Source organism: Rhinopithecus roxellana, chromosome 14 (assembly GCF_007565055.1).
Source record: "Rhinopithecus roxellana isolate Shanxi Qingling chromosome 14, ASM756505v1, whole genome shotgun sequence".
NCBI lineage: Eukaryota > Metazoa > Chordata > Mammalia > Primates > Cercopithecidae > Rhinopithecus > Rhinopithecus roxellana.
This window is the reverse complement of record NC_044562.1, coordinates 78005689-78022378: the sequence shown is the minus strand read 5'-3', so window position 1 is coordinate 78022378 and position 16690 is coordinate 78005689. Positions and strand designations below refer to the sequence as shown.

The 16690-nt window shown below is 42.0% G+C and overlaps 1 protein-coding gene across 1 annotated transcript in view; it reads left to right on the top strand.

Moving 5' to 3' along the window:
• MYO3B (myosin IIIB) overlaps nucleotides 1-16690 on the top strand; it is a 502779-nt gene that overhangs the window by 19140 nt on the left and 466949 nt on the right. Inside the window, exons 2-3 of the mRNA XM_010377618.2 lie at nucleotides 8853-9036; nucleotides 9842-9976. Of these exons, the coding sequence (XP_010375920.2) occupies nucleotides 8853-9036; nucleotides 9842-9976 (319 nt within the window). The remainder of the gene's footprint in view (nucleotides 1-8852; nucleotides 9037-9841; nucleotides 9977-16690) is intronic.

The following is a 16690-nucleotide window of genomic DNA, read 5'->3' as shown; positions in this document are numbered from 1 at the left end:
ATCACTATTTTTGACCCTAGGACTGGTCTTTTAAGATATCTTCTCAGGTTTTTTTTCTGACATATCTGACACCTGGCTCCATGTGGATGGCCAACTCCTCCTGTGGCCCCACCCAGCAGCAACTCAGAGCAAGAGGACAGCTTCAACTCCCTGTGATTTCATCTCTGACCCAACCAATCAGCAGCAAGTACCCAGTACCTCACCACTCCCACCCCTTTCTTCAAGCTGCCTTTGAAAAACCCCTAACCTTCAAGCTTTCAAGGAGATTGATTTGAGTAATAATTCCATCTCCCACGTGGTGTGGCCGGCCTCATGTGAAACTTTCTTTACTGCAGTGCCATGAATTGATTTTGTTTGTGCCGTAGGCAGGAAGAACCCATCAGGCAGTTACAGGGAGTGTTGCTGGGATTTTTCAATATTTTGTTCCTTCACCATCTCACAAATCCCATCACAATCTGTGAGAAGAGAGTGAACTGCTTGAGCAGTGATTCCTGGGATCTTCTATCTCTCATTTTCACTGACTGCTACTCTTCAAAGATTATGGCACGAAGTTGTATCCCTTCTTTTGTTTGATTACTGCTAGTATATTTTGATTTGTTTGCTGGATTTCAAGTTTCCATTTTAGTGTTGTTCATTCATTTGGTTTTAGGGAAAGAATATACTTGACTTAACTTTGCCATCTCACCCCAGAAGTCATAAAATTTTTTGAAACCTCCAGAGCAGAGCTCAGTTTCTTCTTCCTCCCTATATTTCTTGGTAGAACCTAGTGTAACTTGAATGAAATTGGCATTTATTAACTATTAACTTAATGAATAAATAACATCTTATGGAAATTTTGGCTAATTTATGACCTGCTATTGAAAGAAGTGTAGATGGTGTACAATCACCTTGAAAAAAGTATCATTTCTGATTAATCAGGTGATGGGCAAAGCAGCAAGGAATGAGCAGTAAGACATGGGAGAATCAGCCACAAGTTAGACTGAGCATGCTTTAGTGCTCACCGCAACCCTGAAGAATTGAGTTCATCTATTGCTTTTGACCTAATGTTGGAAATAAGCTCCTAGGGCCTCTGAAAAGATACAGGTGAATGATCAGAAATTTATCAGGAGCACCTTTCTCCTTTGTTGTTGTTGTTTTTTTTTCCTTCTTCACTAAACACATCAGTTTTAAGGGCACCATGTGAAATTTCATTTTTGATTCCTTTTATTGCTAACCTCAAGGCCCACTTTAGACTATTCTTCATTTTCCCTCCAGGCCTTTCACAGGCTGCTTAAGGGCAGTCCACCCAGCTAGTTAATACCTATTTCTCTCTTCTTTTATGTGACTCTGTTTAGCCTTGGGCAGATGTAGCTTCATGCCAGTGGGCAGTTTCTTTTCAGGGACAGGATGAGAAAAATCACAGAGCTTTGTAGCGGTGAGTGGTTTTGTTTATCTCAGTTTCTGCGTGTTGATATTCTTTCTCTTTTCCTCCTTCAGAAGGAAGGAACAAGAGTTGGACGGGAAGAAGGAAAAATCATTTGTATTCTTCTGACTATTGATTTTCCTTGTACCATTCAGCAGTTCAGTAGTTTTTCGTAACTATAGCTCTGCATTTAGTGGCAGTTTGGGCTGGGACATCAGCCATATTGTGGGACTGACTGTATTTCAGTAAGCAAGAAGTGGATTGAGAAGGTGAATTTCTGACAATTTGAGTGTGGGTGCTTTATATTTACTTATTTTCACTCAAATTATCTAACATAGAGTGAGGATAAAAAAGAAGAAATATGAGTCAAACGCCTGGTTGTTTTTTGTTGGTCTTATGTTAGTGGTTTACTGTTTCTTACACAAGCAAAGTGCTCACCCACATAGACTTCGTAACTTTTTAGAGTAGTTTCAGGGGGGTGGTGGGGAAATGCTTCAGGGAGACGGGATTCACCATGGGTATGAATACCAGAATATATACTGTTACAGGTTAACGACATAGATTTTTTAAAAACCTTATTATGGAAATGGAAAAACATACAAAAGTAAACAGAACTTAATCATGCAACCCCATATACTCAGCTTCAATAATCATCCCCCCATGACCAATGTTGTTTCAAGTGTACCCATTGTTACTTTCTTCTTTCCTATGTTATTCCAGACATATCATTTCATTATGTATTGTTAAAAGATAAGGGCAGTTTTATTTTTTTGAAATGGAATCTTGCACTGTCGCCCGGGCTGGAGTGCAATGGCACGATCTTGGTTCACTGCAACCTCCGCCTCGTGGGTTCACACGATTCTCCTGCCTCAGCCTCCTGAGTAGCTGGGATTACAGGCACACACCACCACACCTGGTTAATTTTTTGTATTTTTTAGTGGAGACAGGGTTTCACTATATTGGCCAGACTGGTCTTGAATTCCTGACCTCGTGATCCACCTGCCTCAGCCTTCCAAAGTGCTGGGATTACAGGCGTGAGCCACCGTGCCAGACCCAAGGACACTTTTAAAAAACATAACCACAAATACAATTATTGAGATGGAAGGTCAAGTTCTCTTGACCCTTTCGCAGGTGGGAACTGGAATGCACCGGCTCTGGGTCCAGCCAGCCACTTTGGCACTGGCAGTGACAAACTTCACTCACTGGAACCCACTGGGCTCAACCCCTCATGGGAAGGAGCATGCAGGCAAGCAGGTGTCTGGGCCAGGGCAAGTTCTTTTGGGCTCCGGCCCCATGGCAGTGTCTAGGGGTGTGTTACAATTAATGCTCTTTTAGCTTTGCTGCCTGTGGACAGCTTAGGTGTTAAAACAGCTCAGTGAAGAGTCAGTGTGACAGCCTTTCTGGGTTCCTGCACCCAGTGCATCCTGAATTCTTGTCCAGAGTCCAGAAAGAATCAGGTCACACAGAAGTTTAGAAAGGGGACGAATGTGGAGAATTTTATTAAGCAGTGGAAGTGGCTCTCAGCAGAAGCAGAGCTGGAAAGGGGATGGAGCAGGAAGAAGGTGATCTTTCCCTAAAGCCCAGCCGCCTGCGGCTGGGCTCCTCTCCAAAGTCATCCCATCTGAAGTTAATCCACATCTATCCGTAGTGTCCAATGTTCAGTTGCTTCTTCTGTCAATGTTCAGCTGCTTCTTTACCAGCGGAGGTCTAGGGTTTATTTGGGCACAGGATAGGAGGGGTGAGGCAGGCCAAAAAGGCAACATTTGGGCAGGAAAACAGGGATAACTGTTCTCATTTAGGGCCCTGGTTTCCAGGCTTGAGGGTGGGGCATTTGCCTGGGAACCATCCTCTTCTACCCAGTATTTCCCTACCTCCTGTCTGTATCATTATCACAACTAAAACATAGTTAACAATACTTTCTTAATATTAGATAACTAGTCAGTGTTCTAATGATCTCATAAATGTTACAATTTTTTAGCTTGATGGTGTAAATCCATACTTTATTTCACATTTGATATGTATTTTAAGCTTCTTTTAATCCCAAGGTTACTCTTTTCCATGTATTTATTTTTATTTGCAATTTATTTTCTGAGGAAATTGGGTCATTGGTCTTGGAGAGTTCCTTACAGTCTGGTTTTTGCTTATTGACCTCCATGGTGTTTAACATGTTGCCCTGCCCTTTGTTGTTCCTGTAAATTGGACATCTAGAAGCTTGATCAGATTCAGGTTTAATTTTTTTGGCAAATCGGTTTCTTAGGTGTTCTTGCATGAGGAAGCATAATGTTCGATGTTCTGTCTTTTTTGTGATGCTAGAAATCTAGAGTCCAAAATCTCTATGGTGTAATGTTTGACAAAACTGAACCACAGATTATTTCATGGCTTAAAGTATGTCCTCTGCTGATCATTGAAACCAAACTCCTACGGAAGTCTGTAGACATTCAATCCTGGTAAGATAAAGCAGTGGCTGGGACATCAGTTTACAGCCATATGTGAAACTACTCATTATAGTGTGATGTTTAAATGTGGGCAATTTACCACTCTCTTGGGGTGGGGGTGGGAGTGGATCTGGAGCTCAGCTGTTCTCTGGTGGTGCAAGACCAGCCCTTTTGTTGTTAATCACAAAGAGAGGTCATGTTAAGTGCATTTGTTCTTGTCAAGAGCCATAAAGAGATAGAGCCCCTGCCCTTTAGTTTGCTTCCTAAAAAGAAAGAAGAATAAAGGCAAGCAAAACACAATTGTTCTTAACTTCTAAGATACCACAAGGATAAAGTATTCTACTAAATTATCTATCAGGCCAGGTGTGGTGGCTCACGGCTGTAATCCCAGCACTTTGGGAGGCCAAGGCGGTGGATTACCTGAGGTCAGGAGTTTGAGACCAGCCTGGCCAACATGGTGAAACCCCATTTCTACTAAAAATACAAAAATTAGCTGGGCGTGGTGGTGCACGCCTGTAGTCCCAGCTACTCGGGAGGCTGAGTTAGAATTGCTGGAACTCAGGAGGCGGAGATTGCACTGAGCCGAGATTGTGCCACTGCACTCCAGCCTGGGCAACAGAGTGAGACTCTGTCTCAAAAAACAAAAAAAGAAAAAAAATCTACCTACCTACCTATCATCTATCTGATAGTGGCCTAAGTAATGAGAAGTTTGGGTATTTCCTAGATATTTGGTGATGTGTGAGCAAAGATAGGCAAATATATTCCTTTAATACCCACATTGCTCTTATTTACTAACCAGGAATATCTTCCTAGGTGATGCCTGCTTTGCCCTGCTAATAACTTGGTGTTCCTGGTAGTGGAAGGTTTTGGGTGCCACAGAAATATGGGGAACATCAGAATCTTGCTCTGAGAGAGTAGGCACTTTGATGAGAAATACATTTGTGGCATTGACTTACGAAATATTACAACATGCAACAACAAAGAGTGTTGACCAGATCTATATTTTAGAACAGCTGCACACACAGACACATCTGGGCCAGCAGGACTTCTGATTGGTTTGCAAACTACGTGAGCCTCCCACACACAGTTGCCCTTACCCACCTCTGCCTAGGTAGACCTAGTCCTCCTATTTGTCTTTCAATGAATGTAGAACCTGTAACCTGAGTAACCTGAATTTTCTAGTCTCCTGAGGCTACTGTTTTATTTCATGCCTAAATAAATGCATGAAACCGCCATTTCTGGGGACTGTAAGAAGACCAAGTGCCTCTCTTGGGACTTCTGAGGGTCAGAGTTCTGAAGTTTCCAGGTATTGTCCCTCTCACTCCAAACTGCTGCTAACCCTTTCTCGGGTCAACCCAGACTACTTCCATGAAGCCCCAGCTCTGCCATGCCCCCAACACAGACATAGGCAGAAGTTCAGTCTACCCTCAAGGTTAACACATTGGCCAGGGGTAGCTTTTTGGCTGTCAAAAGGGTTGCTACAGCTGCCTCCCAAGACCAGATTATCACCACCTTTACAGGCCTGTATAAGCTGCTACTGTTTGTGATGACTGTTTTTTTTTTTTTTTTTTTTTGAGACGGAGTCTCGCTCTGCCGCCCAGGCTGGAGTGCAGTGGCCGGATCTCAGCTCACTGCAAGCTCCGCCTCCCGGGTTCACGCCATTCTCCTGCCTCAGCCTCCCGAGTAGCTGGGACTACAGGCGCCCGCCACGTCGCCCGGCTAGTTTTTTGTATTTTTTTAGTAGAGACGGGGTTTCACCGTGTTAGCCAGGATGGTCTCGATCTCCTGACCTCGTGATCCGCCTGTCTCGGCCTCCCAAAGTGCTGGGATTACAGGCTTGAGCCACCGCGCCCGGCCTGTGATGACTGTTTAATCAATCCTCAGAGAGTTTATAAAGTCAAGTATTGATTTTAAAGACAGAAGCCAGGCAGTGCTGTTATGCAGTGCACCTGCTCTGTTGCACCTTTATTTAACCTTGTCTGTGGATGCCCAGAGAGTATGTGATGGACGTGGTGGCAGAACCTGATTGGTCTGCCTTCTGCTCACCCATCATTGGTGCCCTCTGTAGCTGGATCCTCTGAATGAGTTGTTCTCATTTAGAAGGAGCAGAGATTGCTGTTGAGTAGGTCTGTGGGGCACTTAGCTTCCATGTGTTTGGTCTTCCATCTGTGTCTGTCTGTGCCCTGTCTCCTCTTTTTATAAGGACCAGTTGTATTGGATTAGGGCCTCCCCATATGATCTCATTTTATCTTAATACCTCTTTGAAGGCTCAGTCTCCAATTATGGCCACATTCTGAGGTACTAGGGGTTAGAACTTCAACATATGAATTTGGGGAGGGGACATAATTCAGCCCATAACAGGGGGTGTGAGGTGGGGGTGGGGGTGCTTAATTGATGGTTTTCTTATAACGCTCAGAGGAGGTGCATGTCCTTGGAAGGTCCCAGAAGCTAGGGTGGCAAATTGTCCCAGTTTGCCCTGCTCTGAGAGGTTTAGCAAGGCATGGGACTTTCAGCGCTAAAACAGAAACAGCTTGAGGCAAACCAGGATGGTTGATCACCCTATCGGGCTCCCATGGAGGACACAGGGCAGGTGCTTCGTTTCCCAGCCTACCTCAGCCAGAACTGCATCACTTCCCTCTGCTTATGTGCCCGCATGCTAATGAGCTAAATTTAACAAAAGAGTTTTGATTCAGTGGCCTCCAAGGTCCTCTCCTGCTGCCACATTCTGTGTTTTAATTTCATTTGCACACATTGGAATTCAGTAGCTGGATTCATACAAATTCAGCCATGTGTCTGAAACTAATAACTGACTGGAGCAAAACTCATTTAGTTCGTGGTTAAAAGTGACGTATAACAAAAAGGGTAAGTGTTTGTTAAGCCTTGTCTCTTCTGAGGCAGATTTTGGTGCTGTGCTGTTGTGATGACAGATGATACTTGCTGAGCTCTCACTATGCTTACTAGATTCTGTTATCCTAATAGCCGCTCTGTGAAGTAGCTAGCAGCTGCCGCCCCATGATGCAGGTAAAGAAACTGAGGCTTACAGAGATGAGTAACCAGCCCAAATCTCACGCTGGCCAAGGTAGGGCCAGGCTTTTGCAGGCAGTTTGACTTGAGCAGTACTGTGTTCTAGTGCTAAGGCCAGGTGCAGGTATCCCTGCTGATGGGGAACAGGGGCCATATTTTAAGTGTAAGGTATTGACATTTAGACTGATGGAGTCTTATTCTGGTGCTTTCCTCTGTCTGGCCTTGACCAGCAAGCACCCCCAGCTGGTCCTACTTTTTTGCTCTTATAAAAGCTAAGCCTGGCACAGTGTTCTCAGGTTGTCAAGAGGTTTTGGGGATCTCACAGTAAAGAACACGGAATCATACCATGACAAACGTTATTCCTTTGCTAATTAATTCTCTTTCAGGTCTTCTGATTACATCAAGGGAAAAGTTTTGGCCAGCATTTAATTCCTCTCCATCACTAAATGATCTCCCCTTTTAAGAAAAACAGTAACCTTAGGCTGGAGCCCAGGGGCAGCAGTATTGGGCTGCCCCGATACTGGTTCAAGGCTGGGCTTGAATAATTCTTTAATGTTTTTAATCATCTTTTTGCAGTTAATTTTGATCTATGGTAAATGATACTGGTTTTACATTTAGGATAATACTATAAAGTGCCTTTAAAAGACATTTACTTACTTGAAAAGGAAAGTTATTTAAAAGTATTTTGTAACTAATAGCACAATGATGTACAGATAATGGCAAAGATGTGAAGCATGCGGTGAAAAAGACTGACTTTATAAAACACTGGCTAGGCGGAAAGGTTGCAGTTCCTGAGAATCTTGAAACCAGCACATGAAAGGCAGGAGTTGTTTGACCAGCTGAGGATCCCGCCTTAGCCCATAGTGGGCTTTGCCTGGGCCCTTAAGGTACTGAACTGGTTGTAGGCCCCTTTGTTGTTGTTTTTGTGTTTTGATTGTAATGGTGTTCAGTGTTTTTGAAATGCTCTCATCAGACAAGGTAAAGAAAAAAAGTGAATTTTTGTGCCAGGTCAAAAAGCTTTGCTTTGGGAGAATTCAGTGTAGAAAATAACTCGAATTAGAAGTGCAAATTGGAATGCCCAGCATGAGTCAGAAGCGCTCACCCTGGGTGGACACGAAGCCTCAGTGTGGGGATTGGATATGGTGGCTCTTGTTGTTGGAGCCTGATTGTCCCTCCTCTGGGATTTAGAAGCAGACCAGAGATGGGACCTCGCACCAAGTCTGAGAGCAACCGAACTTGGAGAGGATTTTTCGTGGGATCAGTTTTGGGTGACTTTGCCTGCCAAGCTTGCTGTTGATACTTACTCAAACTCCAAAGATCTGTGTCCTTATTAAATAGAGTACTGCTAAGGCAAAATGAGTTTGCTGCTCCTGGTTAACCCCTCAGTGTGATTCCCACACTAGGTATTATTGTATAGATGAGGTCTGAGCATGGCTAATGTTTGTAGGCCCCAAGACCTATGCAGCAATATGTGTTGTACACTGACTGATGCTTGGTACATGCACCGAACCTCCTTCTTAGCAGCCCAGACTTTGTACACAGATGTTGGGGATTAGCTGCCAGTGGCTATCAGGGAGCCCTCACCAAGGTTACCATAACCTGGGGACAAAGGTGTTAGACTTACTGTTTTCAGCCACTTTCCCTGGCAGCAGCCACCATTCAGCAGCCTATCAAGACAACTGTCCAATCATGACCAGAATATCTTCTTTGGCCGTTTTACTCTCTCCTGTGGTGTGTACATAATTTCCAGTTTTAGAATCATGTTTTTAGGATGTTTCAGAACCGTGCTACTCCTCCACTCTATCTTTTACTACCATTTCTTAAGGAGGGTTCAAGTCCTTTTTCAAAAAATTTAACATAGAGGAAGAAAATAAGAAGTCACACTACGTTGCTGGTTAAGAAATAAAAATCTTTTTGTTTCAAAAGTTCACTGCCCCCGGTTCTGTGATCTGTTGGATCTGTTGCACATAACAAATTATTCTCCCTACCAGGAAACATCTGTATGGATTATTTCACTATAATCCTATGATGCTTGGACTTGAATCACTTCCAGATCCCACAGACACCTGGGAAATTATAGAGACCATTGGTAAAGGCACCTATGGCAAGGTCTACAAGGTAACTAACAAGAGAGATGGGAGCCTGGCTGCAGTGAAAATTCTGGATCCAATCAGTGTAAGTAACAGTTGTAAATTATAACCAGAATTTGGTGTTTTATGCACATTAAGTTTTCAACTTCTTTTCTTGATTTTAGGTTTAATTTTCATGAAACCTGGCATGAAATCTCAAAATGAGTCATGATTTTTCAGCTTCTCTGAGTGAAGGGACTCCACTTGGAGTTAAAGCTTCTCTTGACTTTTGTTTCTTGTCCATTTTACTGTTGTTTTGGTTTGGGACCACTGGGATCTTCAAAAGTTATTCTCTTGGAAACAGCAATATGTTTTACTGCCTGGTCTTTCTGTAAGTTACAAAGTGAACCAGGCTTGTGAGATTTGATCACCTTAGGCTGACATCTTATTTTAGAGCACCGAGGTTATAATGCTGTATGCTGTTTTGCACAGTGAGGTTTTACATGTCCTATCCTGTGTTAGGTCCCTTCAAGCAACTTCTCCTTAATTGCTTTGAAAATTCAGACTTTTCAATAAAACAGATATTTGTGATAGTATTATTAAAGAAAACAGAATATCACAAACACTATAGATAAAATAATTAGGTAATAATAGAAGGTATAGGTTGTAATAAGAGAATGTAATAATGTAATAATAGAAGGTATAAGTTGTAATAATAGAATGTAATAATGTAATAATAGAAGGTATAGGTTGGTATCTGAATGTCCATTGTTAGATATTTTGAAGATATGGTAATGAGATTGAAAATACATAGTAAATATGTTTTACTAAGTACTTGAGCATGATATCATATCTGTACCCTTCTTTACATATTAGATTTAATCCAGCTTGCATTTTTCTACCCTCTTTAGGATATGGATGAAGAAATTGAGGCAGAATACAACATTTTGCAGTTCCTTCCTAATCATCCCAATGTTGTAAAGTTTTATGGGATGTTTTACAAAGCGGATCACTGTGTAGGGGGACAGCTGTGGCTGGTCCTGGAGGTAAGAGGCTCCCATTGGGTAACCAGTGATTTGAACAGAGTGCCAGAGGCCAACAGATGCTTTATTACCTAGAAGGTATTTTAAGGTACACATTTGAGGAGTGGGTCCCTCCTGCATGTCACAGGTACCTCACCAGATGTGACATTCTCCTCCACAGTTCTTACAGGGAGGCCATATGCTAAAGGTATTTTTGTTTCTCTGCTTCAGAGGTTTAATAATCTTTTATTCTAGTACAGGGTGAATATAGGAATATAATTGAAAAAATTAATTTTCTTCCCTAACATTTAATTGTAAACATGTTTGAATCGATTGCAACTCATTTTTAAAAATTGTTAACCCAAGGTTTACTTGGCTTGCCAAGTTTGGATTTGCCTACTCATGTTCATTAGTCCTCATTTTGGATTGGGTTTCCTGAAAACTGACTCTGAAGATTGTGTATGGAAAGTTTGTTGAAGAGTTCTTACCAGAGATAGACCTAGAAAAAAGTGAGGAAGTTAGGATCAGGCGAGGGAGACACTGAACAGCAATATGTTTATAACAGAGACCTAAGCTGGTCCTCTGGGAAATGGAGAGCTGGGAAGTTTTTGGAATGTTGTGCTGAATTGTATCTCCACATCAGCCAGTCATTGGCTGCATGCCACCCCGGGAAGGAGCGTGACTTTGGCAGAGTCAGTTCTCTGAAGTGGATGCCAACTCGGGTGAGGGGTGCAGCTGAGGACTGGGAGCTGTTGATATTTCTGGCAGCATCCACTGTGAAGAGGGAATCTGAAGGGAACAACACTGTATCCACTATAGCCCTGCATTTTTTTTCTCCAACAAACCTTCCGTACACAATTCTCAGGGTCAGTTTTCAGTTATTAATGGGAATGAATGTGTGCATCTGGGTGCAAAAGAGTCAATTCCGAACAAATACAATTCCCTATGAAACTAAAATGACAAGGAAAATAATAATGATATATGAATTAACACATTAGGACAGGTCTATTGCCACGTTCTCACTAGGCCTACCCTGTTTTGTTCTGGGCTCTGACCCACTGAACCAGCTCATGCCTCCATGCCTGAGGTCACATAGGTGACCCAGCACTGTGTGGACACAAGTGGAAGCCTTAAGAGAGAAGTACCAGGGGAGAAACCAGCCCTCACTTCACTGTCTGGTACCTCTAATCCACATGTTTCTGGCTCTGGGAGGGCCTGAGCCTGGGACAATATGTACTGGCTGCCATGGCAACCATGTTTGGGGAATTGATTTGTTATATTCAAATGGGATAATCTGCGGGGAAACTGGTTTGAATTTATTTCTGTCACATCAGTTGCCTTCCTCAGAATATAAAGATGTAAGGGATTTTGGTTTTCTAATTATCTTTGTTCCTTTAGTTGACTGGTTAAGTCATATAACACACTTCTTTGGGGTTTTATTAACTCCCCAACACCCACCCCAACAATATTAGGATTTTATCTTGCCCATGAAGCTCTTTAACAATGCTATTTGGAAATGATAAAGTATTGTTCCTGGGGTCTCTGATTATATTTGTCTTCAGCTCTGTAAGATTTCTGTGTTTTAAACCTCATTGTAACTTAGTAATGGAAGTACAGTGACCAAGGAACCTCAGTTTCTGCTCATTTTTAACTCCTGACTAAAAAAGGCTCTGCATCAGACATAGAGAACTGAAACTTTCAGGAATTTTCGAGGGCCTAAAAAGGAGCTTTCTCTCCATGCAACCAGGCCAGGCAGGTGGGCTGCTCATACCTGAGGCCACCTGGTGAATGAATGTCCTTCCTGATGAGGAGTGACCCTCAGGCATGGCACCTCAGGGATGGCCAAAGCAGCCAGGAAGGTCACACATGGCCTTGAAAGATGAGAAAGAGCCCAGAACTATGAGCTGAGCCTTGTGCAGGTGCTCCCTTGCCAACTATTCCTAGCTTTTCCAGGGTGACCACGATAATGAGGCTGCCCTGAGACACTGAATTATTCATACCTCTGCAATACAGTATGCTGTCATTTATGACTTTTGCTGGTTGTTTCGGTCCATGCCAAAGTGGGTGATATGAGATGCTGGATGTCCTCAGTCTTTTCTGTCCCAGGATGGGCAGTCTAAACCAGGTTGCTAGATGGTCATGTGCATTCAGTGCCTCCAATAGTCTTAGAGAAGCACAGGAATTCCTAGACTCCTAATACCGGCAGAAGCCTCTCTGTTCAGTCTCCTAGCCTTCAGATGAGGGACAGAGGCCCAGAGAGGTGAGTAACATGCCTATGGTCACATAATTGGTTGCGTGGCAGAACTGGAAGGAAAAGCACATTTCAGCACATTTTCTTTCACCATGTGCAGCTGCTCCTGTGATGCTGTCCATTGGCTCATAGAAACACAGATGTGAAGTATCTAGCTGGGATCATAGCACTTCCTGACCACACACACAGAGCTGGATGGCAACGACAGTCCACACAGTACCCTATTTTGTTCCCTCTGCAGCTTTTTAAGGCATGCTTTAGGGGACTCACACAAAAAAATTATCATCTGTTTAATATTGTTCTCCTCATCTTATATATTAAGATTAAATTTATGTTGCCTTTGCTCTTTATTTGCCTGACTCGATGAAAGGACAAGTGAGAAACTATTCCACAGAGCAATTCTAGAGGATAGAAAAACGTTATTAATAATCCCCTTAAATCACCACAACTCTGAAAACAAAAGCAAATAAAAATGTCATTTTCTGAAATTCATTACTAATTGTTAGTAGAAAGGAAACAAAAGCTCTCTTTCGTGATAGACACCTACTATATTGGAAAGATATGGAGAGAAAACACGCATATATAATACTGTTTTAGAAAATCTGTGAATGCATTTTAAGTGAATATTAAAATTTTAAAAATCTATAAGTTCGTCTTTCACCTAAATGATATACATATTAATAAATTAGACCTTTAAGAAAAACATGATACTCAGAAAAAATACCTAACATGTGGTAGCTAAGGCATGAACTATATATTCTTTTTCCTTTTAGTGTAAAATCTTTGGCAGGTAGAAACTTACTTTCAGCATGAATCAAGTGTTCTACTTACAAGAAATGGTTTGGAGTACTGGTAAATGAGGCTGGAAAGTAAAACAAACAAAAAACTTTGTTCTTTAAACCATGTATGAGAATTAGTTTTACATCTATTTTTTCCCTTCAGAGATCTCGGTGTAAGTTCAGTATCTAATATGTAGAGACAAAGCAAAAATGGGGGAGGGGTCTGAGAGAGGGAGAGAGACAGACAGACAGACAGACCCACCGACCGACCTTTGTCCAGGTTTTGCTTTTATCCAAGGCCTTAGAAAGTATAATCTAGGCCTGAATATCACTGGAAGTGCTATACATCGAACCATTTTCACCTGTTGATACTGTGGCATGAATTAAGTTTATCAGGTTAACAAATCAGGGTCTTAGTCATACTCTGATGGACTCAAACGTAGGACTGGTGGATTTTGATTGGCCAGAAGCGGTTAGAAAGTACTGCAGCATTGAACACTGACTCAGTGGGTTCTAGAGTGAGAGACATTGGAATGCTGGGAGCCAGGATGAAGGCACAGAAAACTTGAGACTGGAGAAGGGAAGGACTTTGAAATGGAACAGCATTGCATCCTACAAACATATTATATGTGTTCAAAACAGAGAGACTTAAGAGACTGAGGCGTGGGAGTGATTCTGCCCACTCTTGGCTCTATTCAATAAGGATGTGCCCTGGAAAGAGAATGAGATGGGAGGTCACTCTCAGGGCCCACTTCCCTCTCGTGGTATGAACATCTCTCCACTCTGATAGAAGCTCGAGGGTTTCAAGTGACATAGTATTCATTGGTCTTGTGGCAAGTCAGTGACTTTAGCTGGCTTTCAGTAAAATAAACATGATTTGTCCAACATAGTAGGAAAAAATGTGCTGTTCTAGAATTACTGAGAGGTGGACAGTATCCAACATGATACTTCCTAAGGGATTTTCTACAGTAATTTTGACTATCTTTGACTTTTCCTTTATGTTATCTGTAGAACCTAACACCCTTAAAATACAAAGTCTACTGAACAAAGGGGCACCCAAAACAAATTCCTCTTAATTCTGCAAACTGACTAGGTCAAAGCAGCGTGCTCATACAAAATCTACTTGAACGTTCGAGTCCAGGTCTGGTGATTGTGTTGCATGGGCCGTTCTTTAATAATGTGGAAGAAAGTTGATGGCTCATTGAGCAAGGAACATTTCATTGCTTGAAATTATGACTGTCTTAACAAATGCACATACTGTGATTGAATCAATATACAATGACATTTTGGAAAATAGATGTGGAATGTAAATGATTTTTCTATTTTTCTTGGTTTGGAGCAAAATGCTCATTAAATTCTAGATGCATTCAGCTGCCACATTTCCTGAATGCTGAGGGTGTAGGGAGGAACTGCAGGAATGAAAACGCACTTCTGTATTTGAATCTGGTGGCTGACAGAGTGGGTGGGAATAAAGGGCTGATGTGCCAACCCTCAGGGCTGGGGTGGGAGACTTGGTTGCCTTCTTACAATTCTAAAGGGATTATTTTACTTGATGCATTTAAATATAATTCTTTGTCATGCTTTTAAAATGTTCAACCCATTTCACTGAACACTTATTCTGATTAGACAGTTGTCAGTGTGCACCTGCTTTCTTTTTTTTATATCCAAGTGCCCAGTCTTTTTTCTATAACCCATAGGCTGCCCTTGAAAACCTTGCTGGTGGGCTTATCAACTTCACAGGACAGCTTCCTTTAAAAGTGTCCTGAGCAGTTTAATTATATGTTTCTGTGAGTTCTGGGAAGTCAGACAGCTCTTATACTCTGACATTTAGTGAACAAAAAGCCCTGATTGGGTAAGATTCCTTTGTTGTTTTTAAATCCATAGCTGAGTTTTGATCCTGCTGACAAATAGCCACTCTTAATCCCTTTATAGGTTCTAGAGTTACAAATAAAGTTTGTAAGTTGGCTACCTATATAAAATATTGCTGAAGAGGCTTTTGTTGCAAAAATGGTCACACTTAAAAGTAGGGCGGGGAGAGAGACCAAAAAGAGGTGTCAGGGGAAAATTCCAGGGTTGCATTTTCTTGGATCATCACCCAGCATTTAATTTAAAATTTCTCTCAGTACAATGTTAATAGCATACTTGCAATGCAAGAAAGCCTGTGCCTCCCTGAGATGTGAGCTAGGGTGGGGAGTGGTCCTGATGAAGGTTCTGTCATGCTTTGAATCCCTATTACTGCCTTTGCTTTAGAGGAGCAAAGACTATTGATATTTTCCTAATTCTCACAGTTTCCCTAGACTCTGTCTCTTCCTCATCTTTCACATGTGGCTGGTCAGAAATTCCTGTCATTTCTATCTCAAAAAAGTCTTCCAAATCTTTCCCTTCCTTTTATCTTCATGATTTTTTGACCCCGCCTCTCTTGATTACCTCAACATCTTCTAATGGATACTCCAGTTCCTAGTGTTGTCTTCTGTCCATCCTCCAATCTGCTGACCAAGTCATTTTTCTAGAATGGCAATCTGAACATTGAGACCTCCTGCCTAAAATCTGTTAATAGTTTCCTTTTTGTCTAGTGATATATCATGGTATTATATACATAGAATATTATATGGGTAGTATATGGGTATATATGATATGGGTAGTATATGAGTATATATTATATGAGTAGTATATGTAGTATATTACAATAAAGCCCATACTCCTTAGCAGGGCATACCTGTCATTCCCTGTCATTGGCCTTCTTTCTCCATCTCCCTGCCCCAGGATTCTGGCACCTTTTGTCCCAACAGTAGTAGAGTATTTAGAACTCATCATACACATGCACACTCACATGCACACTCCCCCTCATTCTTTCATGTCCCCTACATTTGCACAAGATGTCTCTGTGTTCCTTTTCACAGCATCTTCTTTCCCTTGTCCACCTGCCCGAAATCCATTTGTCCTTCAAGCACATTGTAAATGTTACATCATCTGGAAAGTTTTCCTAGACTGTCTTTGCCCTCCCTCTTTGCCCTCCCTCAGCAGAGTTCACTCTTCCTTCTTTGGTGCCACCACACTACCTTAGGCACAGCGCTGCTTCCACATTCCACACTGTAATTACTCATATGTCCATTACTGGGCAGTGACCTCTTTGAGGCTAGAGATTGTGTCATATTCATGATTGAGTAATAGGTAATAAACTGGACAATCACAAACTATTGAGAACAAAGAGGTGACTTTCTTCTCATTAACTGAACTAAACTGGGTTCTTGAGCCCCCAGCCTGACTAAAGGAGGCAACTGATTCTAACCCATTTTGTTAAACTTAAGTCCACTTGAGTGACTTCTTTGTGGAGTGGCATATTCCAGTGTTTATATCCAATTTTCACTGTCCAGTTCAAGGCTTAGTCATTTGGGTAAGTACTCAGTTTTTTAGGGCTTCTTCTCTCCCTCTTTCCTCTTCCTTTTCCCTGGGTGGCATCTGGATCTGGGTACAAGTACATGCTTACATGATGCCATGGTAGTGAGGGCAGAGGCCTCTGAACTGTATGGTAACCACGAAGTTCTTGTGATAATAAAACTGTATTTTCTCCCTTTGGTATCTTTGATGTTCCTGGTCCCTGACACTCCCTCCTGTCATGAGGTCCTCACATTCCTTGTCCTTCTTATTTAAACTCTAACCTTATACCTGTCCCCAAATAGAGCATGAAGTTCTGAGTGTCTTACAAGT